The sequence below is a fragment of the Macrotis lagotis genome, chromosome X, assembly GCF_037893015.1.
Source record: "Macrotis lagotis isolate mMagLag1 chromosome X, bilby.v1.9.chrom.fasta, whole genome shotgun sequence".
Classification (NCBI taxonomy): domain Eukaryota; kingdom Metazoa; phylum Chordata; class Mammalia; order Peramelemorphia; family Peramelidae; genus Macrotis; species Macrotis lagotis.
In genome coordinates this window covers 120743521-120770620 of record NC_133666.1, presented here as the reverse complement: position 1 = coordinate 120770620, position 27100 = coordinate 120743521, and the positions used below count along the sequence as shown (strand labels likewise).

The 27100-nt window shown below is 38.7% G+C and overlaps 1 protein-coding gene across 2 annotated transcripts in view; it reads right to left on the bottom strand.

Moving 5' to 3' along the window:
• The window catches only part of XYLT1 (xylosyltransferase 1), a 427805-nt gene extending 402099 nt beyond the window's left edge, over positions 1–25706 (bottom strand). For both annotated transcript variants that reach the window (XM_074200787.1, XM_074200788.1), the window contains exon 1: positions 25314–25706. In XM_074200787.1, the coding sequence (XP_074056888.1) occupies positions 25314–25706 (393 nt within the window). The remainder of the gene's footprint in view (positions 1–25313) is intronic.
• Positions 25707–27100: the final 1394 nt, after the last annotated feature.

Below are 27100 nucleotides of genomic sequence, written 5' to 3'. Positions count from 1 at the left end.
TTTTACAGAGGAGGAAACTGAGGCCCAGACAAGTTAAGAGAGTTTTTTAACCTTACAGAGATGGCAAGTGGCATGGATAGAATTTGAACCAATGTTCCAAATCCTTTGGGATTCCACCTTGATTTCCATCATTTATTAATTGTATAATTTTGGGCATTTCCCCTCCCTAAGCCTCAGTTTCCTTCTCTGTAAAATGAAAGTTTCTAATTGGATGATTTTTTTTCCCCAAGCACTTCTGTTTTCTTCAGGTCACTCAAGGTAACACAGCAATTCAGGAATGAGATTGGAATTAGATACCTCTTAGATACCTGTTAGATACCTCTTGTCTGATTTTATGAGGCTTGGTGACTTACCACAGTATTCCCTCACTTGAATCCAATTCATGTGGTTTTCATGGTATCTCTCCTGATGTCATGGTCTTCTTCGAAAATGAAGGACAAACATTATTAATAATAAACAAAACAAAACAAAACTGTGTATGTCTGTTTTTATGAAGTCAGAAATTGGGAGGAGGAGAAGAGAAGGGGGAGAACATCCATCTTTGGGAATAATGGAGACATCTGAGGCGGTATTAAAAAAAAACGCCTAGTGCTTATACCAGTCATCTTCCCTGGGGAACAATTTCCTTGAAACTCAGATTGCAAATTCTCTCCCAGCAATGATTAAAGTCATTCCAAGCCTTCAGTACACTTCCCTCCCTGCTGCTCATATCTGAGTGCATTAAATCCAGGCTCAAACTGTGGGTGTACCCTAATACTCTGGCAGGATGTCCTATGCAAATGACCCTAACCAAAACACCCCTCAGAGGCACCCAGCTGCCCAGTCCTCTGGAGATGAATCAGAGCCTAGTAACTGTTACTCCCCAGGGTAAACAACTGTCTTTACCAAGAGGGAGGTGGGAGGGGGAAGGAGGAAGAGGGGAAGTGGAAGAAAGGTTGGAAAGTGGCCAAAGAATGGAGGAAGACTAAGCTTCCCAGAGCTAACTGAAGAGATGGTGACTAGACAGTTCAGAAGAGGAGCCTAAGATCGAGGGAAGAAATGATTCAAATCAATAAGAGGACATAAGAGTGAGAGGGAATCTTAGCTTGTAGACCACTGGTGGTTTTTCTTTGTTCTTTTTTTCCCCAAAGATTTTATTTATTTTGAGTTTTACAATTTTCCCCCTAATCTTCTTTCCCTTTCCCTGCCTGCTACAGAAGGCAATTTGTCAGTCTATACATTGTTTCCATGGTATACATTGATCCAAATTGAATGTGATGAGAGAGAAATCATGTCCTTAAGGAAGAAAAATAAAGTATAAGAGATAGCAAAATCACATAATAAGATAACGGTTTTTTTTTCTAAATTGAAAACCCTAACCTCCTGGTTTCTTATATTATAGAACAATAATGTTCCATGACATACACTGTTTTGTTTTGTTTATTATTAATAATGTTTGTCCTGCATTTTTGAACAAGACCATGACATCAGGAGAGATACCATGAAAAGCACATGAATTGGATTCAAGTGAGGGAATGCTGTGGTAAGTCACCAAGCCTCACTTTCTCCTCCAGAGCCATCTGGGTCCAGTGGCCAGATATGAATCAGGACAACTGGAGATGATACTGGATGCGAGGCAATCAGGGTTAAGTGACTTCCCCAAGGTTACACAGCTAGTGAGTATCAAGTGACTTAGACTGGATTCAAACTCCAGTCCTCCTGACTCCAAGGCCAGTGCTCTATCCATTGAAGATGAGAAAATTGAGTAATTAATTTGGTTATAGTGCTAAAGTGTCCAGAGTACATACTTTGATAATAATGCTATATGTACAGAATAGATAAAGTGCTGGGCTTGGAGTCAGTAAAACTCATTGTTCTGATTCAAATCCAGCCTCAGATATTTACTAGCTGTGTGATCCTGGACAAGTAACTTCATCCTGTTTGCCTTAGTTTCCTCATCTGTATGAGAAGGAAATGGAAAATCATTTCAGTTATCTTTGCCAAGAAAACTCCAAATGAGGTCATGAAGAGTCAGATAACAAAGAATTCAATGTTTCCTACCTTGCTGTCTGGTGTTCTTTAGGTCATATTACACTGTCTCAGTAGGAGAGGCTGCTGTCAAAGCCAACTTGGAAACAGCCTGGATGGTGACATGTGTGTACTCTTAGCCCAGGGGTTTCACTAGTCTATTGGCTAGGGAGCCCATCTACCCCTTGTCAATAATAGCTGCAGACAGATCAGAGGAAAATGCTTAAAAGAGGCTTCTGGGTGGCTTGAGGCACCTTCCTTCCATTCTCTCCCAACATCCCGCTCTATCCCCCCTAAAAAAAATTTAAAAAGACTACACAGTTGGAATAAAATAGCAGCTACTGCCACATGCACCCAAATCTCCAATGGTTTAGAATTTAAACCTCTTCCCAAGTAATCTGACATGAAGACAGAATCCATGATAGAAAGAGTGCTGAATACAGAATCAAGATTCCTAGATTCAAATCCTGGCTCTTACCAGTTGTTTGACCTGGAGAAAATCACATGTTCTTTATTGACCTTGGGTTTCCCTACTTGAAAAATTAGAGTAAGGTGATGGATAAAATCCCTTCAAGCTCTAATGTTCTATTGCTAAATACTGAAGCCTGAGGTAAAAAAATGCTCTGGAGGTGTGTTGAAGTCAATGAGTCAGTCAAATAAACTTATTAAATATATACTACATACTACTGTGATAGGCACCCTGAGGGTACAAAAAAGAGGAAATAGACAGTCCTTTCCCTTCAAGGAGCTCACAATCTAATGGGAAATTACATAACTGTCTGGAGTCCCTTCACATACATCGCAACATTATTCCTTACCCCATAGGAACATTTTCTGAACTCCATAAGGGTACAAAAATTAAATGTTTCCTATGTCTCAAAGTGGCAAGCATAACAAAAGTCTTCAGATGGAAACCCCAAGCTAGAATCAAAATCCATGAGTTCTCAAGGATGAAAACATCCAAACTAAATCTTCTGTTGGAAGAAGAAATGGATGAGTGGGAATGAATACCTAGGTTCTCCAAGTGCAGGCTGGAGGGATGCATGTGTATGTAACATGCAACACTTTCATATACATATGTGAGAGTACATATATAAACATTATACACATGTTTATGTGTCTATATACAATGTACAGATCTACATACAATGTATAGTTGACATATATATACACATATTGTGTATATTTTAGAGTATACATATATATATATGTGTGTGTGTGTGTGTGTGTGTGTGTGTGTATTTGTTTTTAGTTATTTCAATCATTTCCCACCCTTCATGACCCTTTTGGGGTCTGTATATCAGAAAGGTTTGCCACTTGCTTCTTTCTCCAGCACAATTTTGAAATGAAGAAACTAAGGCAAACTAGGTTAAATGACTTCCCCATAGAGCTATGAATATCTGAGGTTTGTTTTTAACTCAGGTTTTCTTGACTCCAGGTCTGGCACTCTATTCATTATGCCACTGAGCTACCATAGAGATAAAGATGTACATATATATACATATAAACATACATGTATATGTAAATACATGTGTATGCATTTTATTTATTCATAGTTGTTTTATGCTGTCTTCCCCCTTAGAACATAAGCTCTCAGGACAGAGACTTTTTGTCATACTTTGATTTCCCAACTCTCAACAAAGTGTCTGGCACATATTAGGCCCTTAATAAAAGCTTACTGCTTTTATAGAAATTACATGTAGTAAATTCCTTACAAATATATGCATATATATGTAAATACTCTCAAATATATACAATGTGTATATATATGTCAACTATACATTATGTAGATCTGTACATTGTATATAAACACATGTATAATGTTTATATATATATGTATGTATGTACACTCATATATGCAGAATTCAAAGGAATCAGGATTGAACAGGCTATCAGCAATTGATAGAATCATAAAATCATAATCTTAGGACCAATAGGGTCTGGTCATCGTAGTGGATAGAGCACTGGCCCTGGAGTCAGGAGGACCTGAGTTCAAATCTCACCTCAGACACTTAATTACCTACCTGTGTGACCATGGGCAAGTCACTTAACCTCACTGCCTTGCAAAAACAAACAAAAAAAAAGATAAGAAGTCTCTGGTCATACCACTTGACTGTTAAGTGTTTCAGTTTTCTCATCTGTAAAACAGAAACATGGGTCTTCCACTCTAAATCTATGGTCTAATGATTCTATAATTCATTTAGTCTAAGTCCCTTGTTTTTCAAATGAGAACTTTGAGACTCTTTGAGTTTAAACAGCTGACCAAGATTGCATAGATAGTGACAAAACTAGGATTTGAAACTGAGTCCTTTAATTTCATAGTGTTCTTTACATTGTACAATATTAACTCCACTGGTTTCTCACACTTCCTAGGTAGTTTCATGAAAAGGAGAAAATATATGCTTACAGTTTATTTTCTATAGAGGCAGGCAGTCATTGAAGTCATTGAAGAAATAAGATCTGAAGAATGTCCAACCACTCCCTAATCATAGTACTGAAATTCCCAAATAATAGCCATTCCTTTGGTTAAGGTTTTAAAAATTCCAGAAAAAAAAGAAATGTTCCTTTAATTGGATAATTGTTTGGACATTGGCCTTTAACAAATATTAACACCTAAACACAAATTAGTTGATTAGATTTAGGCAGAGTAAAGCTTTGAGAGAATTGAATCAGGGTTATATAAATTTGGAGAGAAGAATGAGAAAGAGGAAAATTATCAGTATGGGTGACACAAGATGATGAGGAAGAAAAGGATGATTTAAAAGTGACAAAAAAACACAAGTACAATCCATGTATCTACCTCAACATTTGGGGTAATTCTCAATCTAATCAAGAATATTCAAAGATGATTGGCCTTTGCTCACCAGATTGGGATATTCATCTTCTTTTGCCCTAGTGTAAAACCTTCATACCCTCTTACATCTAGAGAACATCTAATTCAATCCAATTCAATTAAAACAAGCATTTATTAAAAGCAGGAAATATAAATAAAACCCTGCATTGGGTATTTCAGATACAAAGAAAAATGAAACCTAGCTTCAAACCACAAGAAGCATATATTCTAATGAACTGACTTAGATTAATCATCCAGAATTTGATGTAGCTTCATTTCAAAGAATCACACCAAGATGAAAAGGGGAATGATGAATATATTTGTATCCTTCTTACATAAATATGCATTTATTTTAATATTATCAGTAAATTCCATAAGATATAGGCTATCTTAATTTAAGGTTCTGTCTATATTCTTTGAAATTCTGAACCTAATATAATGGGCTACAGGATAATTGATATGCCACTAAAATGAGTGGAAACTGATGTTTGTTCTTTGTTTTAGGACCAATGACACCACAGAGTGAAGTCTTGACTTATGTATGAATTGGATTTGTTAGACAGAATTGTACAAAGTCATCAACCTCACTCTTCCACAGTCATGGAAGTCCAATGGCAAGACAAAAGTCAAGACATTGGTCATAGCCTGGGATGCTGTGGATGACCTTGGTTCAAACTCTCCACAGCACCTGCTTCAAGCATCTTCATGGTCTTTGGAGCAAATTGTTCTCCTCAATTCATTCCACTAAGGGAAGGTTTCACATGCTTGGGGTAGACAGTCCCCCCAAAATCACCAACATTTTTTAGGTCTGTCAAGTCTCAACTTGATTTAATCTGTTTGCTGAGAGGGTTTACTGTCATGTGATCACGGCACAATCTACAACTTCTTGGATGCACAGATGAGAGTTGGGTGAAGGTGGACATCAAAAGTGGATGAACAGACCCAAAAAGCAAATCTTCATAGCAGAAATGCTAGTCCTCCTAGAATAGCCCAGTAGAAGCTTTTGAAAGAGGGATTAGAGTAACCCCCAAACTAAATCTTCCTGGTTTCATAATTTTACCTACTGTGATTCTGTGACAGATGCTATATTCAACTTAAAATGGAGGCATTTTTGCCCATATCTCCAAAGCTCTAAAGCAGCCTTAGGACCAGGAGTTTGACACCTCTGCTTAACAGGACATGTAAATTGTGTGGGCCCTGCCCACTAGCAAGTTGATTCTTTTGAAATTTTTTAGGATTTTAAAAATTCATTAGGATTTTTTTTAATTTAGAAGGATTATTTTACCTCGACTTGAAAATGATAAGTGTTAACTTCTTGCCCCATCCCATTCAAATATGAAACTTTAGTAACCTCTTCTCTCATTCTTCACTGTTTCCCATTCACTGTATTATTTTGCACTATAAAAACTAGGCCTCAATTCCCTTTACCTAGGACAAATTCACAGATCCTATGTACAAGTATTATTTTTGGTTCTCAAGAAAAATCTTATTTAAAAAACATATATGGTCCTATTAATTATCATTAGAAGATACTGGCATACCATTTGATATATTGTTAATATATCTAAAAAGTACTTTTTTTAAAAAACTTCTATTTTCCAGAAGCTGAGATCTTATTAAAATTAACAGCTCCTAACATTAACCCATTGGAAAAGAAAGACATTTTATTGCCAAAATTAGGAGAACCAGAGAATGTGGTACTCCTGGTTTGCAATTAGCCAAATACTGAAATCTTGTCAAAACAAAATATTAAATTTTCTCTGTGTTGGAATCACACTGAATAGCACATAGTAACTTTAACAAATGTGTATTGAATTTAATTTCATGTTAATGCAGTTTTTAATTACTGAATTGCCTTTATCAAGTCAGTCAAATAAACCCATGTCTCTTTTAATAAATACCACTGTGGTGGATAGGGGCCATTGACAAGTCATCCTGACCTATATCTTGTCACTGGACTCCAGTGACTCTGGAGGAGTGAGGCTGATAACTGCACAGCTTTGCCTCATTTCATCTGTATCACTGTGGTTTCAGACTAAGATCACACAGGAAAGACATCATTTCATTTCCTTCAGTAGTATCTGACATGGTGCAATTTATATATGGTCCATAATATTCAGCAATCACCTCTCTTCTCTCTTCTGTAATGGCTCAGGAGATTCAAAGTTCCTTCCTTTGCACCTGTTGGCATCTTCCAGTAGCCAGTCAATCAGCAAAAAGAGAACATGAAGAATAGGTTGTGCCTTTCAGCTTAAAAAATTGTAGAACTCTAAATTTTGTAAGATATTCAGCATAGGCAGCAACCACGCCAAGATTCTGATAAAGGGAAATGACAAATTCCTAACCATGTTAACTCTCAATCAGTATCAAAGTACCCTCTGAAAGACAGAAAAGTCAAATTCTTGGTGTCTTGTTATATATCACAACACGTTAATAAGCAATAATGAATGGAAGAAAAATAAAATGCCACAACTCAATTTAATGACCTTTTGCCTAACAGGAGGAGAGGAGAGAAGAGGAGGAAAGTCATTCTGATCCATAAAGGGTCATTAATATTCACCAGGGCACCTGAGAAAGAATCAACACATCTTGCTTTTCAATTATAACAGGAATTCACCTTGCAGTACGAAGCTGAGCAATCCACCACAGCTGAACAGTTGTGATTCTTTCACCTTTATTTACCCTGAAAATACCTTTACATCAAAGGGGTCAAGAAATCTGTGGGTCAATTTTGTAAATCCACATAACTGAGGCTGACAATTGTATGCCCAGAATCTCAGATCATAAAAACTATACTTCATTTGACTTCATTTCAATTATATAATTAAAAATACATTTGTTAAGTATGTGCCGGACAGTATACTGTGCTCTAAGTATTTGGGGGGGGGGGGTAGAAGCTGTTGTTCATTGTTTTTGAAGAGGACAATGTCCTCATCTGGGCACAAGCACCCATCCCTCTTTCAACAGCTTCTCCTGGGGTAGATGGGGGATACTGTCAGTTGTCCTGACTTATATCTTGTCACTGGACTCCAAAGCCTCTAGAGGAGTGAGGTTTATGACTACATAGCTCTGCCTCACTTAAATCCAATTTGCTTGCAAGTCAAGACATTACCCTCCTGATGTCATGGGTCCTCATTGAGAATGAAAGAGGAACAGCGACCACAACTGAGGTGGATAGGATGTTCAAGTCTTGTTCATCTATGTGGCACTCAACTCTCACCTATGGCTCCAAGAAGGTATAGCAGGCTGCCACACTCCAGCTGGTAGGAGTCAGGGGTGGGGGGAGGGAGGGGATCAAAAGGGAAGAGCAAGGAAGACTGGACCTATAACTCCCAGTGTAAGAACTCTCTCTATTAGAGCAGATCTATGACTCATTTGTGACTTATAGTCCTGGAGAGTCACCTAGAAACAGAAATATTAAAGGACTTTATCTGGGTTATATAGGAGCAGATCTTGAACCCAGGTCTTTCTGACTTTAGAAATCTGCTGGCTCAATGCCAGGGATAAACAGACAAAAATTCTAGGCTGTTTTTGCACTTGGGTTGCTTCTTTAATTCTCTATCTGGACTTCCTCTAAAATCTTCCAAAAGTCCTGCCTGACAATCTCACCACATGGACACTGGTTATCCTATCCAACATCAGCAAATACAAATATTAACCTCCACCTCCCCTTACATTACTAAGGTTTGGTTTTAGTTTAACCTCATAAGATGATATGGAAAAGAACCCTCCCAAACCAAGGAGAGTTTTACAGTGACTTAAAGCAACCTTACTAGAGAAGGAAAATGACTCATCTCTGTGGCAAACCCCAGAAAAGGCATTAGGTAATTCATTTAATCTTCAGCAAACATGAAAGATTAGAGATCCAGAGTGAATCCTTTCCCATTCCATCCTTGAAGTTCCTTCAATGTCCCACGCTTCACAAATAGGACATCAACTGGAAAGGAACAGACTTGTGAATGAACCTGTTTCTAAACAATACTGACAAAAAGAGGCAGCTGTTCTAAAGGGGTGAATCTCTATATACTTCTGTTTCTGTAATGTGCAGGATAGGCAGTCCTGGAAGGGACAGTTTCAGCATCATGTTTCAATATAAAATGATATCAACATTACAGATTAGTGATACAGTTGGAAAAGGCAGAGCTAGATTCATCTGCTGTTCATACAGAAAACCAGTACTAATAATCAAAGATTCAAAAAGAAACCATTTATTACATGTTAGTTTTAAAGTGGAAACCCAATATTAAAATCAAATGAGAAGAAAGAGTGAGAAACAAAGAAGAGAAGGAAGGAAGGAAGGAAGGAAGGAAGGAAGGAAGGAAGGAAGGAAGGAAGGAAGGAAGGAAGGAAGGAAGGAAGGAAGGAAAGAAGATTCCTCTATCCTATTAAATGGGAAAGAGCACAGAATTTGGAGTCAGGGAACCTGGGTTCAAATATAGGCTCTACTCTGTTTACTACTGAGTAAATCAGCATCTGACAACCATTATGTCATTTGAGTTTCAGGATAACCCTGTGAGATGAGTGCTAATATTATAACATTCATTGCACATATGTAAAAAATAGACCCAGAGAAATGATTTGCCCATGGTGAACCCAAATCTTTCTGACCACAACAGCATTTCTTTTTCTTCTCTGCCACATTGCTTCTTCATCAAGAGTTCTTAACCTGGGGTCAGCAAAGTGGTGTTTTTTTCTTTTTCTTTTAAGTTCATGTCTATATTTCAATATTATTGGTTTCCATTGCAATCCTCTTTAATTTATTTTATGCATTTAAAAACATTTCTAGAAGGGGGTTCATGTGTTTTTTCAGATTGACAAGGGGCCCATGAAAAAGACAAAAAAGTTAAGAACCCTTAACTTTGAATGATTTCAAAGGGCTCTTTCATCTCTAAATTCTGTTGTTCCTTGATCCTACTTGGCATGAATACTAGGGTCTGCTTTAGTCTATGGGTGGGACTAGATAACCTCTGTGGTCCTTTCCAGCTGTCAATTCTATGATTCCTTGACAAAGACATGGCCTCTTGATTAAGGGTCTTTCAAAGAGGTTTATGTGTAATTTCTTCTATCAATGGTACCATTCCCAAAAGTACCTAAAAATGGACAAAATTGTATGTTGTTGTTAAGGCCTATCAGTTCCACAGGTGAAGAATATTAGTACATTCATGCATTAATCTGAAGTATGGCTCTGTTGAAAATATACATATATATATATATATATATATATATATATATTCTTTTCAATGCAAAGTATTTGGTTAAGTGAGTTCTTAAGTCTTCTTCAGAGCTTTCAGCAGCATGTTGAGTCCCCTAAGACTGGCTCCTTTGCATTAGATATGATTTTGAAATTTAAAGATAACTTACAATCTAAACATAGTTTCCTTTAACAATGGTCACTAATAGTTGTAATCAAGATGGCACTACTTCCTCATCCAGTTTTGGGAATACAGGAAGAAAGAGGAAAACAACTTATGAATTAAATTTTCTTCCTTCATCCCTGACAATAGCTACAGGGAATTCCTTAGGTTAATGACATACACAGACATATATTTTAGACTAGATCTTTGATTCCTATATTTTAAATAGACAAAAAATATAAACTATTTCCCCCTCTAAAAATTACAAATATTGTCTTTATTCTTAAACTTTTTTCCTTGGTTAAAAAGATGTGGCATCATTGTATTCCAGTCATATTGTTTACCTAAGAACTGCTGGGAAAAGATGACGTTTGCACAAATACCAATTTCTCTTAAAATGAAAATCTGCCATCAATTCTATTAACACAAACAGCATCTGGTGAAACACGTGGTCTTCAACCTGCAGAAGAACCTGGGCTGTGCCCACAAAAAATGAAAAGGGCATGACTAGTTTCCAAATGAATTTGAGAGAATACACAGTTAATTATTTTTTCTCACAGTCAGCAGCTGAGTCTCACTGAAATCCTTGGTTGTAATTATTGCTGTAATTATTATTTTAATACAAATCAGCAACTTATCAAAACATTACCCTCAAGACGATACTCCTCTGCTACTAGGCTATTGAATAAGAATGGATGCTAGCACATTTGCATCTTCCTAGGTTTGTGTTATTGATGAAAAGTCTGGAAATTATAGTTAGGACACCACCAAATCGACAGTTTTGCCAATTGCTGATTGCTTGTCTTTTATTTAGACGTACTGTAAGAGCTCCAATAGACTTGGAGAAGACTTTTCCAAGCTTTTCTAAGAGGTGGTAGACTACAGGTGCAGAATGAGACATGCATTGTCAGATATCAGTGTGTTGATTTCATTGCATTACTCAGCATACACTTGTTATAAGGAAGGTCTCTTCTGTTGGATGGGGGTGGTAGAGCTCATTGGGGAGTAAAAGTCAGTTAAAAATTATAAATAATAAAAAATTTGAATAATAAAAAATTGTGAAGAATAAAACTTTTATAGTAACTATTTGTTACAAGGAAGACTTGAATGGAAATGGGGAGTCATTGGAAAATGATGGCTATGCAAAAAAAAGCATTAATAAAACATATTAAAATAATTAATATTTTTTAAATGGTGGCTTTATCACTGGATCATTATGACAAATGGAGTCAGAACAACAGCTTTTCTGGGTCTTACTCTCTCCATCTTTAAAATGAGGCACTGGTGCTGACTTCCCCTGAAGAACTTTTATGACAACCATATAATATGTTCATTACTTTCTTCTTAATGTCATTTATATAATGTCTTTTTTTTAGTTTTTTGCAAGGCAAATGGGGTTAAGTGGCTTGCCCAAGGTCACAGAGCTAGGTAATTATTATGTGTCTGAGGCTGGATTTGAACTCAAGTACTCCTGACTCCAGGGCTGGTGCTCTATCCACTGCGTCACCTAGCCACCCCTATATAATGTCTTCTTAATGTCATTTATACAAAATTCTTCAGGATTTTTTTATTCACTTTATTCACTTTTTATTCACTTAGGTGGCACAGTGTACAGGGTTTAGGACCTAAAGTCAGTAAGACCCAAATTCTCAGATAGATACTGGGCATATCACTTAACCCTGTCACCTTACATTCCTCATCTGTAAAATGAACTAGAGAAGGAAATGGCAAGCCTTTTTTGCCAAGAAAACCCCAAATGGGTCATGAAAACTAAAAATGACTAAATAGCAAGATAAGCTAATAGTCTGCCCTCCCTTCCTTCTGGTTAAGTAGCAGTTGGCATCTCTCTTCCTCTATCTTCATCTCTTCCTTCATCCTCCCTCACCTAATGAATGAATAATGAAAGAAAGCAGAATGAAGACTGTAAAATTAACCCAAATCTCATTTGGGATAATAATGCCCATAATTTGATTTGCAAACTATCCCATTTATGCCTTCCTATCATCTTACTTAACTGCATCTATTGGATCTTCCCCTGTACTAATCTTTGTATTAATGCTTTTGCCTTTAAAACAACAAGGAGAGAAAAGAATCAAACAATTTGGAAACTATTTCTCAATCGAGTTGGAAGAAATGACAGGTAATGAAGGCATTTTCTACTGTAAATGTAACCATCTGCAAAGCTTGATGATAAATAAATGGAGTTCTCTGTGTCTCTTACACAGAGCCCTCCCGAGTTCAAACAGTAAAGTGAATAGGCTTTTACTTCACAACAAACATCTGCAAAGAGCAATTGTATATTTAAAAAATAAATTAAAGAAAAGAAAACAATCAAAGGCCTGAAAAAGATTTCCCATTATATCTCCAATTAATAAAACTATTTCATGGGAAAAGTGGAAAAAAAGGAAGATGGAGAAGTTTTGTACAATCCCCATAGAAAAGATGCTTAATGAGCTAATGGTTATATTGGACCACTCATCTAATCTAGTTTTAACACTATTCTTAAATAATGTATATATTAGCTCCCTGTTACCAAAATTTTTGTTTATTTTATTAACATGGGGCCTGGTTGAGTATTAAAACTATGAAATTACCATGTAGCTCTTAGGCTATAAATTTATTGCTTTTCCTGTTGCTCATTAGAAAATGATAAGTGGTATCCACTGCCCCTTTGGAATTATTATTAAAGTTATTCAGTCGTGCTATTATACTGGTACAATCTAGGAGAACTGTGGTTAAGGGTCAAGTGAATATATTCTTTATGAGCCCATTGTGAGGGATATTGCAAATATCAATTGGTGATTTCTTTGTAAATGGTCAACTAGATATAAATTTAGTTGGGCCTTTTGGGGGGATAGGGAAAAGCAAATGGGAAGTAAGGTCCCAACAGAACATAAACTCTCCTGAGGGCAAGAATGGTTTTGTTCTTATCACATTTCCTCAGCAGCTAGGACAGGTACATAGAGAGATAAGATTTAATATGTATTGAAGTGGGGTAGTGGAGGCAATGACCCCAAAAATGTAAATGTAAAGTCACACCAAAGGTGAGAATGGATTAGTTCTGAAAAGGTATAGAGAGTATTAAGTGCTTTTCCTCTGGGAGACAGGAGTTTTTTCATTTGAAAAAGTTTCTTTCTTTAACTGATTGGTTCTATAACACATTGGAAAGTCACCTATGCCTCTAAGAGGGACTGAATTTCAATCAATTCAGAAAAAATTGTCTGTTCACTCTCTCCTTATTCACCTCAGCTTTTTTTTTACACAGTCTCCTTCTCAAACAATGCACTCTGCTCTTTTAATCTAAACCCCTTCTATGAGAAGCTCATTTCTTCTTAATCCACCCACTCATTGGAAACAGCACCAGTGTTTGTCCAGTTACTATCAGACTAGCCCATTGGTTCTTAGCATTTTTGAGTATCATGAACCTTCTTGGCAATAGACTTCTCAGAAGAATTTTTTTGCCTACATTCATAATTCATGTTGAATTTCAGTTAGGCATGTCATTTTTTTCTCCATTCAAATTCCTATACTTCCAGAAATTTATCTATGAATACCTTGAGGGAATAGGTCTGTGGATCCAATTTAATAATTCCTGAACTGTACCCTTAGAGAAGTCTTTCTTCATGTAGTCAAAGATGCATTGGAAAAGCCTCAAGCTGTTAGCTTCAGTCAGGATTACTTGAGATTATCTAATAATTTTAATATGCACTTCTATTTTTAATGGATAAGATTCAGGCAAATGTTTTGAAGAGATAATAGAGTAAAATGAGTTCAGCTTCTGACCTGACTAACCATCCTGCTGCTCTACCCAAGATGCCATGCTTTAGGATTTTCAGATGATGTCTTCATATAACTAAGTGTGAAGTAGACTTAAGTAGAGAAGGTAGATATTCTTATAACCATTTGACAGATGAGAAAAATTGAGAATCAGAAAGCAGTCACAACAGTAACAAACCTAGAAACTGGAACACAGGTAAAAAACTTAAACTAATTTTTTTATAGTACACCATTCTGCTCTGATGCAAACCAGCTTTAGAAAACATTCAACACGTTTCATCCATGTGATTTAAAAGGGGGGAAGAGAGGAAGAGAATGATGTATATAAAATGCAAAAGTGTGGATAATCTAAAAATTATATTAAATATTGAAATTCCTTTTTTGAAGCAGACTCATCTCTAAAGAATCCTTAAATGAGTTTTAATATTCTGGACATACACCAATAGTATTTTAGAAAAAGAAATTTACTATCATTCTGAGTGACAGGGACAAGACAACCTTGAATTAAAATTTACCATGGAAAATTTAAAGCTGATCATAGGAAGTTTTGTTAGTGCTTACCTTGAATGAAGCTATATTCTAAATGCCTGTCATGCTGTGACTATATAGAAGCTTCATCTGGGCACACAGATAGGTCTGGGGAGCAATCAGCAAGCATTTATTAGGTATCTACTATTTGCTAGAAACTGGAATGGAAGAAGGTAACTGAAAAATTAAAAAAAGATTGCCTTGAAAGAGAGAGTTCTTCCCAAGACTACTAATCCCACCCACCTCCCTCTCCATTCTCCAGTAAACATGGCATATAACTTGGAGGGAAACACTTTTTGCATTTTCTCACATTCTGCCAAGTTCCATGGTAAACAGGTAAACCCAGTGATTAGTACTTCTGGAATCATTTATAGAGCATACAAGAAAAGAAGGGCAGTTCAGTGGCCACAGTGGATAGAGCACTTGACCCTGGAGTCAGGAGGACCAGAGTTCAAATTTGACTTTAAACACTTAACTGACTCTGACCCTGGGCAACTCACTTATCCCTGTTTGCCTCAGTTTCCATATCTGTGAAATGAGCTGGAGAAGGAAATGGCAATCTACTCCAGTATTTCTGCCAAGAAAACCTTTAATGGGATCATGAAGATACTACTGAAATGTCAGAGTGAACAACTTTGATGAATTTCCTTAGCCATCCCTCATGTGTTCCTTACAGAGACTTACTTCCCTTTTTTATATCTTTCATTTCTTGTCCATGTTCAATACCACCTCCCTCATGGTGAGGAAGGACAGAGGTAGCCTCTTAGGTACAGACTCAGTTCTTTATGCTTTACTAGTCTACCTTGCAAATTCACTCACATAATAATTAGCTTGCATTAAAATGTTCTTGTCTCTATGCAAGAACTGTGAAGTTGTTCTTCCTTGTCCATCATTACTCTCATAATAAGCCATACTTTCCCTGAGTCCTGGAATCTTGTTCCAGGTTGCCTTGCCCATGTTCCAAAATTTATACTTCCCCTTTCCCTCCTAATTTTGCTAAGTGGTACAGAAGATAGACTTGGACTTAGGAAGAGATTTAAATCCTGCCTCCAACACTCACTAGCTAGATTATTCTCCCTGATCAAGTCACTTACTCTCTGCCTAAGTTTCCTCATCTGTAAAATGGGAATAATAATGGCACCTACCTCCCCAGGCTGTGATGAAGTTCAAATGAAATTATATTTATAAAATGATTTTGCAAACTTTAAAGTGCTATATAAATACCAGCTGTTGTAAATTATTTCTTCCTGTGAATAACTTCAAATTAGTGTTGCACATTAAAAGCTTACAAAGATTTTCTTTATAACAACCCTAAGGTAGGTAGTATATTCTATTATTTATATTATCCCTCTGCCCTCCCCCCATTTTCAAGTAAGAAAACTGAGGCTCAGAGAAGGAAATGATTTGCCCAAGGTGGTGTAAGGAGTAAATGTCAGAGCTGGAATTCCAACTGTAAATTTATGCTCCTTCAACTCCCCACTTCCCTTCTCAGATATTATATATCACAGAGCAAATAATTTGTCCAACGTCATGCAACCAGTAATACCAGAGCTAGAATTTGAATGTAGGTTTCTCTACTGAAAATTCAGGTTCTCTCCACTCCACTCTTCTTAGGAAAGATAGCACCTATCATAGAAATTATCAGTCTGATGAATTAATTTGCCCTACAGTTTTAATGACTGACAATAGATTAGGTTCTTTCACCTAAAATGAGGTTACAGATATAGACTAAGAACTTAACACAATTTCTGAAGGTAGAATATCTATCAGGATGGTGAGAGAAATGTTTGTTAACAGAAAGGAATAACGAAGTCAAAGTTCATAAACTACCCACACTAACCATATTTATGTCAGTCCTACCTGGCCCAGCCAGGTAAAAGGGAAAAGGCAGTATGCTATGTGTAAGGGATTCTTAGTTTTGCGTGCGTGTGTGCGCACGTGTGTGTATGTGTGTGTGTGTGTGTGTGTGTATGTGTGTGTCTAAGACCCTTTTGGCACTCAGATGAAGACTGTGGAACTCTTCTCAGAATACTTGAAAAGATAGAATAAAATACATTGGATTACAAAAGGAAGCAAGTATATTAAAATACAGTCATCAAAAAGTATTTAAAAATAAACTTAGGGATCCTATGTTAAGAACTATTGCTATATCATTATAATTCCAGGTCTGCATTAGGATTAGAGTCATGGTTTGCTGTTCTGGCCAGCAAAAATCAAATTTTTACAGGAATCTCAAAATACAAATATTATAGGGCAAACCCCAGACTCCAAAAGGATCAAGTCTCAAAAAAGAAACAAAACAAAACTTTTCCATTAGTCAGTTGGTCAATTAATAAAAATTTTGTTAGCCAATAAGCATTTATTAAATACCTACTATTACCAGACACTCTGCTAAGAGGCAGGGATAGAAAAAGAGACAAAAAGACAGTCTCTGACCTTAAAAGCCTCACAGTGTGAAGGGTGAAACAACAAGCAAACAAATATATACAAACAAACTACATAGGAGACAAATAGGAAATAATTTATAAAGAGTAAGCATTAGAAATATAAAGCATTAGGAAAATCTTCCTGCAGAAGGGGGTCCTAGGGGTGGTTGGGTGGTGCAGTGAATAGAGCACTGGCCCCAGAGTACCTAAGTTAAAATCTGGCCTCAGACACTTAATAATTACCTAGCTGTGTGGCCTTGGGCAAGCCACTTAACCCCATTGCCTAGCAAAAACAAAACAAAAAAAAAAAGAAAAGAAAAGAAAAGAAGAGGGGTCCTAGTCCCTGAAGTGCCAAATTATAAAAGTAGGTGTTTTATCCCTATTAAAATACACTTGATACATGAACTGGGATGCTAGTTTAACTCATTAGCACTAATAAACAAAATAAGATAGATTATTTTATCAAATTAAGTGTAACCTAGAACAGAACCATCTTGAAAGAATAAGCACAACACACATGTATCTATACATTTATATATGTATATATATATATATATCCTTACATATATATTTATGTAGAAACTGTTCTCAAAGTTTTAATGCAGTCATCAGCTGTAATAATTTAATAAGTTTTAATAACTTAAAACTGCACTAAGACTTTTAAGACATCTTAAGAGTGAGTGTATGAGTATGTAAGTGTGTGTGTGTGTGTATGCACATGTATATCATCTATGTGTGGGGGGATAGCAGAAGAATATTAGACTGGTGATCAGAAGACTTGGGTTCAAATCCTAGTTTGGTCATTTTTCTGACAATAACTCTTTAGCATGTCACTTTCCAGAAATGCAGAATGAGAATGGACATTAAGGGACATCTAGTCCAGTCTCTACTTGTACACAAGCTCTTCTCTACAATGTATTAAGAAATGTGTACCTAGTCTTTGCCTTGAAAAAATCCAGTGAGGGAGAATCCACTGCCTCCCAATTTAACTCTTTCCACTTGTGCACAGTTTTAATTGTTAGTAAGTTTTCCCTTAAATAATCATTCAGAAACTTCCACTCATTGACCCAAGTTGTCTTCTAGAGACAATAGTACACATTGCATTTCTTACAGCCTTTTAAATACTTGAAGGGCAAGTTTCCTTAGCCTCCTAAATGTTTTTTCTCAGAGCTAAAAATCTCTACTTCCTTCAGATAATCCTCATGTGTCATGGCTTCATCCTGTTTCCTTCTTGGTGCTCTCCATTTTCCCCAAAATGTGACAGAAACCTAAACTGAGGGCAGTACTCCAGATGTATAGACCAATGTTATCTATCATTCCCCCTTATTCTAGACATACATTTCTTGAAGTACAGCTTAATGTCTATCATGCTGTCAAGCCCCTCTTGAACTTGTAGTCCAATAACCCCCCCCCCCCAGATTTTCTTCAGATGAACTACAGTCTAGGTATGCCTCTAGAACTCTTGTATTCATGAAGTTGATGTTTTGAGACCATATATAAAATTTTACTGGAGAAGGAGCTGACACAACTGAACAACAATGGTAAATTTTGCTCCTATTTCTTTAACAGATCATCTGATTAGTTTCAGACCAATGTTGCAAGTTTGGGTTGTTGGATTAGTTTATATTTCTGTTCTGTTATCTAACACATTACCATAACTCCCCAGTCTCACTTTCCTCACTGGTAAAATTGAGGGTGTTAGAATGAATTACTTACAAGGTGATCCAGTTCTAAGAATCTATGATATTGTTGCAGGAATTAAAAAGGTTTGTGAGATGGGTTGTTGCCCAGGAAATGTGGTACTTAAAACAATGTACTCATCAAGTGGAAAAAACAAATTCTTCAAGACAGTCCTAGAACAACACTCTTCCTAATATACTAATTGATCCTGCTCTTTGGAGTCTTGGCCTTCTAACAAACAGTGTTTTAAAATATCCTATTCAAAAGCCAACTATACACTGTGCAAAAAAAAAATTAAATCAGCTGTAATCTGCTTTGATCCTAGTAACATATTCTCCCCCCTCACCCCTCAAAAGAGAAGAAAGGAAAAAGAAATAAAAAACCACTAACCACAACTCTGTCAAGAGGTTGCCTGATTACCATCCATGGGCAAACGGAAATTTTCAGTTGTTGAAGGAAGTGCCTCCACAAAAACAATCTGAGTTACATTTTGAAAAGAGATAGCTTTTTCTAACTTTTTACTTGAAATCCAAGAACTACTGATATCATTTGGACTCTTTTTAAGAACAACCTATAATTTTAATTAAATGAGAAATAACAGTAGGAGTATAGCTTATAAGTAATGGAAGTTGCAGATTCTACTGGCCAGGGGAACCTTCTACTCTCCTTTTTCTTTTCTTTTCTTTGGCTGCAGAATAGCTTAATTCAAAATTGTTTCCTCCTGCCAAGTTGGCAGCTCACATTCAATTATGCCCAGGTATGCAAGTAGCATATTTCACCACCAGGAGAGATTTCGTTTTTCAGGTGGCACAGAATCCTTCCCCAGCTGCTATGCATTTTGACCAAGCTTACCCATTTACCTTCTTTGAACACTCAGAATTCTGACTGAGTAGTTTACTGTCTCCACAAGGAAGTTACAAACAGTTCCATCAGTCACAGAACTCTGGGGCTTGACTCAATAAAAATGATGAAATTATTTCACTCATGGAGATAGACTCTTTAAGGAATTGTCATTAAAAAAAACAAAAAAGGCAAAGAAATATTGTTCAGTGTTGACAGATTAATATTTGAGTCCTGTTTGCAAAAACAAAACAAGCTGACCAAACCTCAGAAGTGTACACACTAAAAAGTTAGCTACTTAAGTCAACTACTTAGATGCTATGAAACATTGACAGGGTGCACTTTGTGTGTGTGTGTGTGTGTGTGTGTGTGTGTGTGTGTGTGTAGAAAACCATAATACAATGAAAAATAAATATTTCTACAAATATTGGTGATTGCACAATATTTTCCAAGTTGTGACCTGGCAAATATTTCTGGTCAATCTTTTCTGTCCCTGGCCTACCTCCATCTTCTGCTTTTTTTTCTTTACCTTATCACATACCTCATCGCTTCCTCTCTCCCATTTTCTTCTTTCTGACATATGAGAAGGAAAAGGGTAGAAAAGTCAAAAGAAGTGATCATTTTTAGGGTGTAATCCATAAGAGATCAACTCCTTGAACATTCACATCACTTCAGTTTCAGTAGGAATGTGCAAATTACACAAAAATATTTGCGGGCATCTCAACTATTTCATATACCTGGGCAAGACCCTTGGGGAAATTCCCAATGAGATACCATTGATAAAGAATATTTTTCTATTTTATTATGCAACAAAGCCACTGAGAAAGTATGGTTCAGTGGAAGAAACACTGGTTTTATAGCTAGAGGTCCCAGAGTCAAATCCTAGCTCTGATGTTTATTACCATGATGCTCAACCTCTCTAGGCATCATGTGTTCCCTTTAAACTCTAGGTCTATGATCCTCTTATCATATTGACTACCACAGTTGACCCAATCTGTGTAGTCATCTCAAACATAGCAATTACTCTGGGCCTGTTTCTCTATTTGTAGAAAATACTTTTTATCCATCATTCTAAGGGAAGAAAGGAGAATTAGTGAGCTATTTAAGACTATATAGCATGAGAGAGCTGGGAGTAAGGTGATTATTTATAACTGCAAATATATGTGTGTATGTATATACAATTCATCTATATTAAAATATTATTTATTTAAAGTTTTTCTTTATATGATTAAGCAGATGGAAGTATTCAAGGAAGTATAAATATTATACAATGATGCATCCTTCTGTATACAAAGTGTAAAGTATTACTTAAACAAAATAAAACTAAAGAGTGTGAGAAATCTATCAACAAAATTTCTGTTTTCTGCATCCTCAAAATATTTGTGGTGCAAGAAAAACCATGTATTTTATCTTCAAGACTGTTAAATCTAAAGGTTATTTGGATAGTGAGACCATTTTTCTAGTTGCAGCCAGCATCTGAAAAGGTCCTCAACAATCTGAGAAATGTGCACTATGAAGAATTTCTGCAGAAAAAAAAAATCAACATTTAAAAGGGTCAGATAGTATGGAAAATCCATTTTTCTTTGGAATGAAAAAAGATGAGAAGTTAAAGTCCTTAAATAACACCTGCTTAGCAACAATTTAGTCAAAAGTAAAAGTGCTGCTATCCCTTAAACATTAAATAAGAGTACTTAAATGTTCTCCTTCACAGGGAAGCAAGTCAACAAGTCTTTATTCCACACCTACTATGTGCTGGTGTTGTAGTAAGCACCGAAGGCAGAGTGGATTTTTCAAGAAAAGAAAACAAACAATGTAGTACCATGGCACACAAGTCCTCATTTACAGCCATTTTTGCAAATCTACATTGAATCTCCCATAAATTCGTTTCCAGCACAAAGTCAGGCAATAATTTTTTTATAGAGCATCAATCTATAATCTATTTTCTCAAGACCCAGGATAATGTTAAAACTCAGACTTGATGGAAAGCCTATTAGAGAAATCACACTCTAGAAGCATTGGTATATAGAATAACCTTGTTTAATATTTTGATAAATGTAGAATTGATTTCCATTGTATTTTGTGCATTTAAAAACATTCTTCTGAGGAGGCTGTAAGTTTCACCAGACTCCAGGACACAAAGGGTCCAAGGGAAAGAAAAATTTTAAATGAGCACCTGCTTTACACAGCACCTACTTTTTTTTAATACCATCATTGCTCACCATGGATTTTAGTAGCTGGAAACTTGGATTGGAAGGAGATAATTCCTGGAGGATGTGGGGTAAGAAAGGATAGATCTCAGATTCTTTTTTTAAAAATACACTCTGATAAGTTTCCTTGCTGCAAACCTAAACATCCAACACCCAATGTGTTCATTAAAAAAAAAGATGTATTTCCTTTGACCTCTTCTATGCACAAAAATATAATATAGCTTTGAGCTTTCCAAAGAGGAATCTCAAAAGAAAAACTGGGACAAATGACACAGGAAAGATATGCTATGTTTATTAAATGCTCCATCAACAATTCTTACAAAGGAGATTTCCTATCTATATTTAAGATTATTTGATACATACAAAACTAAGATGACTGATAACTGTCTATTTGAATAATATAAAGAACACTTATGTTTGCAAAGCAGTTTACATACTATTTTCTTCAAAATCTCTAGATAAAAATGAAGAGTTTTTGGAGCTTGAAAACCAGAGAGATAAATTACAGTCTCTAAGCTGCCTGTATCATGAGCTTTCTTTTGTGTGCTTTGGAAGAGCCCAAACATTCTGACAACCTCCACTTCCGGGTTGCTCTTATTTCACCAACATGCAGCCCCACTAGGGTTTAGGAAACAAAGTACACTCAGCTGCACCTTGAAAACCTCACACTCCTGATCTCTTTTCCTCCTAGTTATCCTAGCCTTTTACTACACTGGACTTTGGGAAGAGCCTGCCCCCTTCTGGCCTCATTGGGCTCATTGGTGAAGGGCAAGTATAGGGTGGGGTACACACAATCAGGAAAGAGTTATAGAGAAATAGAGCCCTAACAGTGTGTCTGAATTATAATGTCTGAAACCCAGCAAATAAATAAAATTACAAAAATGGAAGAGTACACACCACATAAACACATAGTAGAGGAACAAGGAAAATAAATAAATAAACAGACAGACAGACAGACAGATAGATGCAACCCCAAAGACAAAAAGGAATAAAATAAAAAAAAAGAAGGAAGAAAAAGATACTTGGATGTGGGAAAATTTAGATATTTGGCAGAGAGAATAAAAATAGAATACTGAATCTGAAATTCAGAAAAGCAAAGGAATCAACAGGCATCATTGCTTTTGAATGCAAAAGAAGGCCCATATACTTTATCAAGGTGAGAGCATTAAAGAACCCAGGAAAAGGGAAAAATCCTTCCCAGTTGAAAGATTTCTTTATGGCCCTTCAAGGTGAGAGATTAAGATGATTACGTGAATAAGCACAGGTGTATGACTAAAGGTAGAACTCTGGAAAGAGCTATGCATCTTAATCACCTTTTTTTAAAATTATTCCCTTCAGTAAGATAACTCTCTTCTCCCCTGGGGCTTCCGCTTATCCCCCAAACTTCAAGATGTGATAATGAAATGCAGGATGAGAATGAAAGCAGAGCTGTTCCCAAGCAGCCAGTGTGGCTTTCTTCGTCTCAGTTAAAATTCTATCTTCTGCAAGGAGTCTTTCCCTGTCCTTAATCTTTAGTGCCTTCCTCTGAGACTATCACCAATCTATTGGGTCTTTATCTTGTTAGTACACAGCCATATGAATGTAGTGTTCAGTTAGACTGTGAGCTCCTTGAGAGCAGAAACTGTTTCCACTTCACCTCCTTTCTTTGACTCTCCAATGCTTACACAGTGCCTGGCAAATACAAGTAGTATGGGTTTAATAAAAGCCTGTTGACTGACCATTATTCTCTAATTGCTTCCCTACAACTTTAGTGTTTAAGGGAATATCTAATTCCATTCCTAGTGAAAACGCCACCAAGGACTGGCTCCAGAAAAGTGAATTAAGAATTTTGCTAAAAACAGGGAGGGGGAGTAGCTATGATTTATTTATTGTTTTTTAATCACCAGTTTATTCTCCCTAAAAATAAATGAACTAGTAACATAGAGACAAATAGGGAAGGTGAAGCACACTCTGTTATTGGGCTGCTCAGCACTGAGAAAAAGTAGGCTTTGGGTTAGCACAGATCAACACTGACAAAGTTTACTGGATTTGGAAAACACACACACACACATATTCATATGTATGTATGTTTATGTATATATGTACATATTATATTCAAAAGTGGCAATTATGTCTCAAAATAGAGATTCTAATAATAGAGGAGCACCACTCGGTTTTTGCATTGGTCTCCTTTGTCCTTTGGTGCTAATTTCCCCAGAGAGAGAAAGGGGAATGGCATAAGGAAAGAGCTAGTTATGGAAGACCTAGTCATAGAGGCACAATACTATACATAGATATTCAGAGGCAGCACCCAAGAAACACTGGTAGACACTCAGACACTCAAGAGATCCCAACAGTCTGTTGAGGAAAGCTCCGGTCTAGATCATAAACAGGCAAGATCCCTCAGGGAGCATGAAGAGGCTGTGGAACCACCCAAGAGTGGAGAAGAGTAAGAGGCAAAGCAAGGCAAAGACCTGGCCAATCAGACTCAAGTCCCAATAAGAGACCAAGGCACTACGAGGGTTTGCAAAAGAAACGGTAGTTCTGCTACCTATACCAGCCTTAGAGGGCAATGGCAAGGGATAGCTACACCCAGATATCTCGGACATCACAACGCAAACTCATAGTTCTAATCTCCTAGAAACCAAAACATCCAAGACAGAGACAGAGAGATAGTACACGTCTAGAGGCCAGAGGCCATGCCCCATTGGGCAGAGACCGAAGCAAAGCTACAGAGATTCACATCGGACAAGGGGACAGAGACAAAGAAGCAGAGAAACAGTCACGGAGTCAGGGAGATACAAACAGTGATACAGACGGGATGCCGAGAGATAGTCAGGAACGGAGTGACATATAGACTCCTAAATATAAAGATACACAGAGGCACAGGTAAAGACAAACGCAAAAGGACCGAGAAAAAGGCACAAGTAAAAGAAAAAAAGGGGCAGAAACATAACGAGGGAACACTGGAGAGAAAGGGAGGTTCCGGTACCTCAGAAAATCATCTCTGTCCTGACACCATCACTCAAAAAATTGTCACAGATGTCACAAGATGAATTCCCCCTTTTCCTACACCAAACCTCCCCGAGGTCATACCAATCTCCGATGGGATCAACTGGGTTCCCCTTCCAGGATCCTCGCATTCCCTTCAAAGTAAAAACATACTCATACACACCCGCCACACCCCCAACCTGCGGACCCGTGGGCAGCAAAACCCGGAGACCTTCAACCCCGGCCTGTTTCTATCGGGACTAGGGATACGAATCCAGTCCCTCTTAAACCCTTTCTCTGGTCATTGCTTCAGTACCCCCCCCCCCCATTCTGCCTGTCCTATCACACACACACACACACACACACACACACACACAGACTCACTCACACACACACACACACACACACACAGACTCACACACACACACACACACACACACACACACACACACACACACCACCAACAACACGCGCCTGTCCCCTTCCCCTCTCCTGCTCTCTGCCCTCCCTCCTGCGCAGGGCTGAGCTCCCCAGGTCCCAGGAAGGGGTGGCAGAGTGGGGGCCAGTGTCGGACGCTGCAGGCTCGGGAGAGTGGCGGCTCCCCCCTTCCCACCCTCCTGTGCCCGGCATGGCGCGCAGGCAGCCGGCGCGGGGCCGGCGGGCGTCCGCGGGGCTGAAGGCGGTATCTTACCAGAGCCTGGCCCGGCAGCTGCGCGGCGCCTGCAGCAGGTCCCCCCCGGCGGGGCGGATGCTGCGGCCGGGGCTGGTCGTGGCTCCCGCCGCCAGCGCCTCCGGGCTCCCGCGGCAGCTTGTCCCCCGGCGGCCGGGGGCCCCTTCCTGCGCCCCCTCCTCCTCCTCCAGCTGCAGCCCGAGGCTCCGGGGGTAGGTCCCGGCGCTCGCGGTGCGGGGCCGGGGGCGGCTCTCCGCCGGCACGCTGCTCCCCGCCTCGGCGGTCGCCGGCCCCGGAGTCCAAGCTGCTGAAATTCCAGACGACGAGGGTCTGCAGCAGCAGCACGGTGAGCGCCGCGATCAGCGCCGAGTGCGAGCGCCGAGCCAGCCTCCGGGCGCACAGCGCAGCCACCATCTTCACCGCGGCGGCGGCGGCCGGGGCCGGGGCCGGGGCCGGGGCTGGGGCTGCCGCCGCCGCTGCTCCTGCGGCTGCCTCTGCTGCCTCTGCTGCCGCGGACTCTCACCCTCCTCGCCGGGGCCCCGAGCCCCGAGCCAGCGTCCTTCCTCCTCTTCCCCGCCGGCCCGACCTCCCCGAGGCTCCCTCTTGCCTCTGCCGCCGGCAGCCGCCGCCGCCGCCTCCTCTAGCCGCTGCCGCTGCCGCTGCCGCTGCTGCTGCTCCTCCTCCTCCTCCTCCCTCCTCCTCCTCTCCTCCTCCTCCTCCTCCTCCTCCTCCTCCTCCACAACCGCCGCGGCCAGGAGTTTTCAGACGGGCAGGGACCCAGACGTCACCAGGAGGAGGAGAAGGAGGGGAGGGGTAGTGGGGAGCGGGAAGGCCTGGCCAAGGGAGGGGGAGAGAAGGAGGTGTGTATGTATTTATGTATGGATGGATGCATATGCATGAATGTGTATGTGAGCACGCGCGTGTGTGCACGCCAGTGTAAGCACGAGCGCCCACCCCAGGATCCTGAGGGTGGGGAGGGGGCCAGGGGGGGAAACGGGATGAAGGGGATGTTAGGGCGGGGGATGGAGAGAGGAACCTGGGTGGAGAAGGATAGGCCACGGGGCGGAGCAGAGGGAGGGGAGAATCCGGAGGAGAAGAGAGGGGAAATAAAAATGAGGGAGATCTAACACGCCTCTCCTCCCCACCCCTCTACCCCTAGAAGGAGAGATTGAGGATGTGAGAAAAAGGGAGAGGATGTGGGGGAAAGGAAATAGGAAGGGGGAATCCCAGACAGATGGGAAAGGGATGAAGGCAGAGGGAACCTGGGATACTGAGAGATGAATGGTAGTTAGGTAGTTACATAGACAAAAGTCAAGGGTGAAGGTCAGGAAGAGTGGAACATAAACAACCTTGTTGAAAATGAGAAGGTGAGAGGTATAAGGTCTGACTATGACTTGGTCTATAAGGATGTTCGGTATAAGCAAACACAACTACTGTTGAGCAGGAGAAATGAGAGAACCGTCATAGAAATCACTCAAAGATGATAGATTAGATAGATAGATAGATAGATAGATAGATAGATAGATAGATAGATGGATAGATATGTATCACCATACACACACACACACACACACACACATATATATACCATACATATGTCCTTACACACACATATAAATAATCCAAGTCAGTGTCTCAAGATTCAATGAGAGAAAAAAATTAACAAATTTTGTGATCTAACTTTAATAAAGAGTTCCATAGCCATAAGTGATTTATAGATCATAAACCATGAAGTTCCATTATGTACTTTGATGCGCAGAACTGGATATTAGACTTTATCTATACTCTAGATACAATTTAAGTTAGCA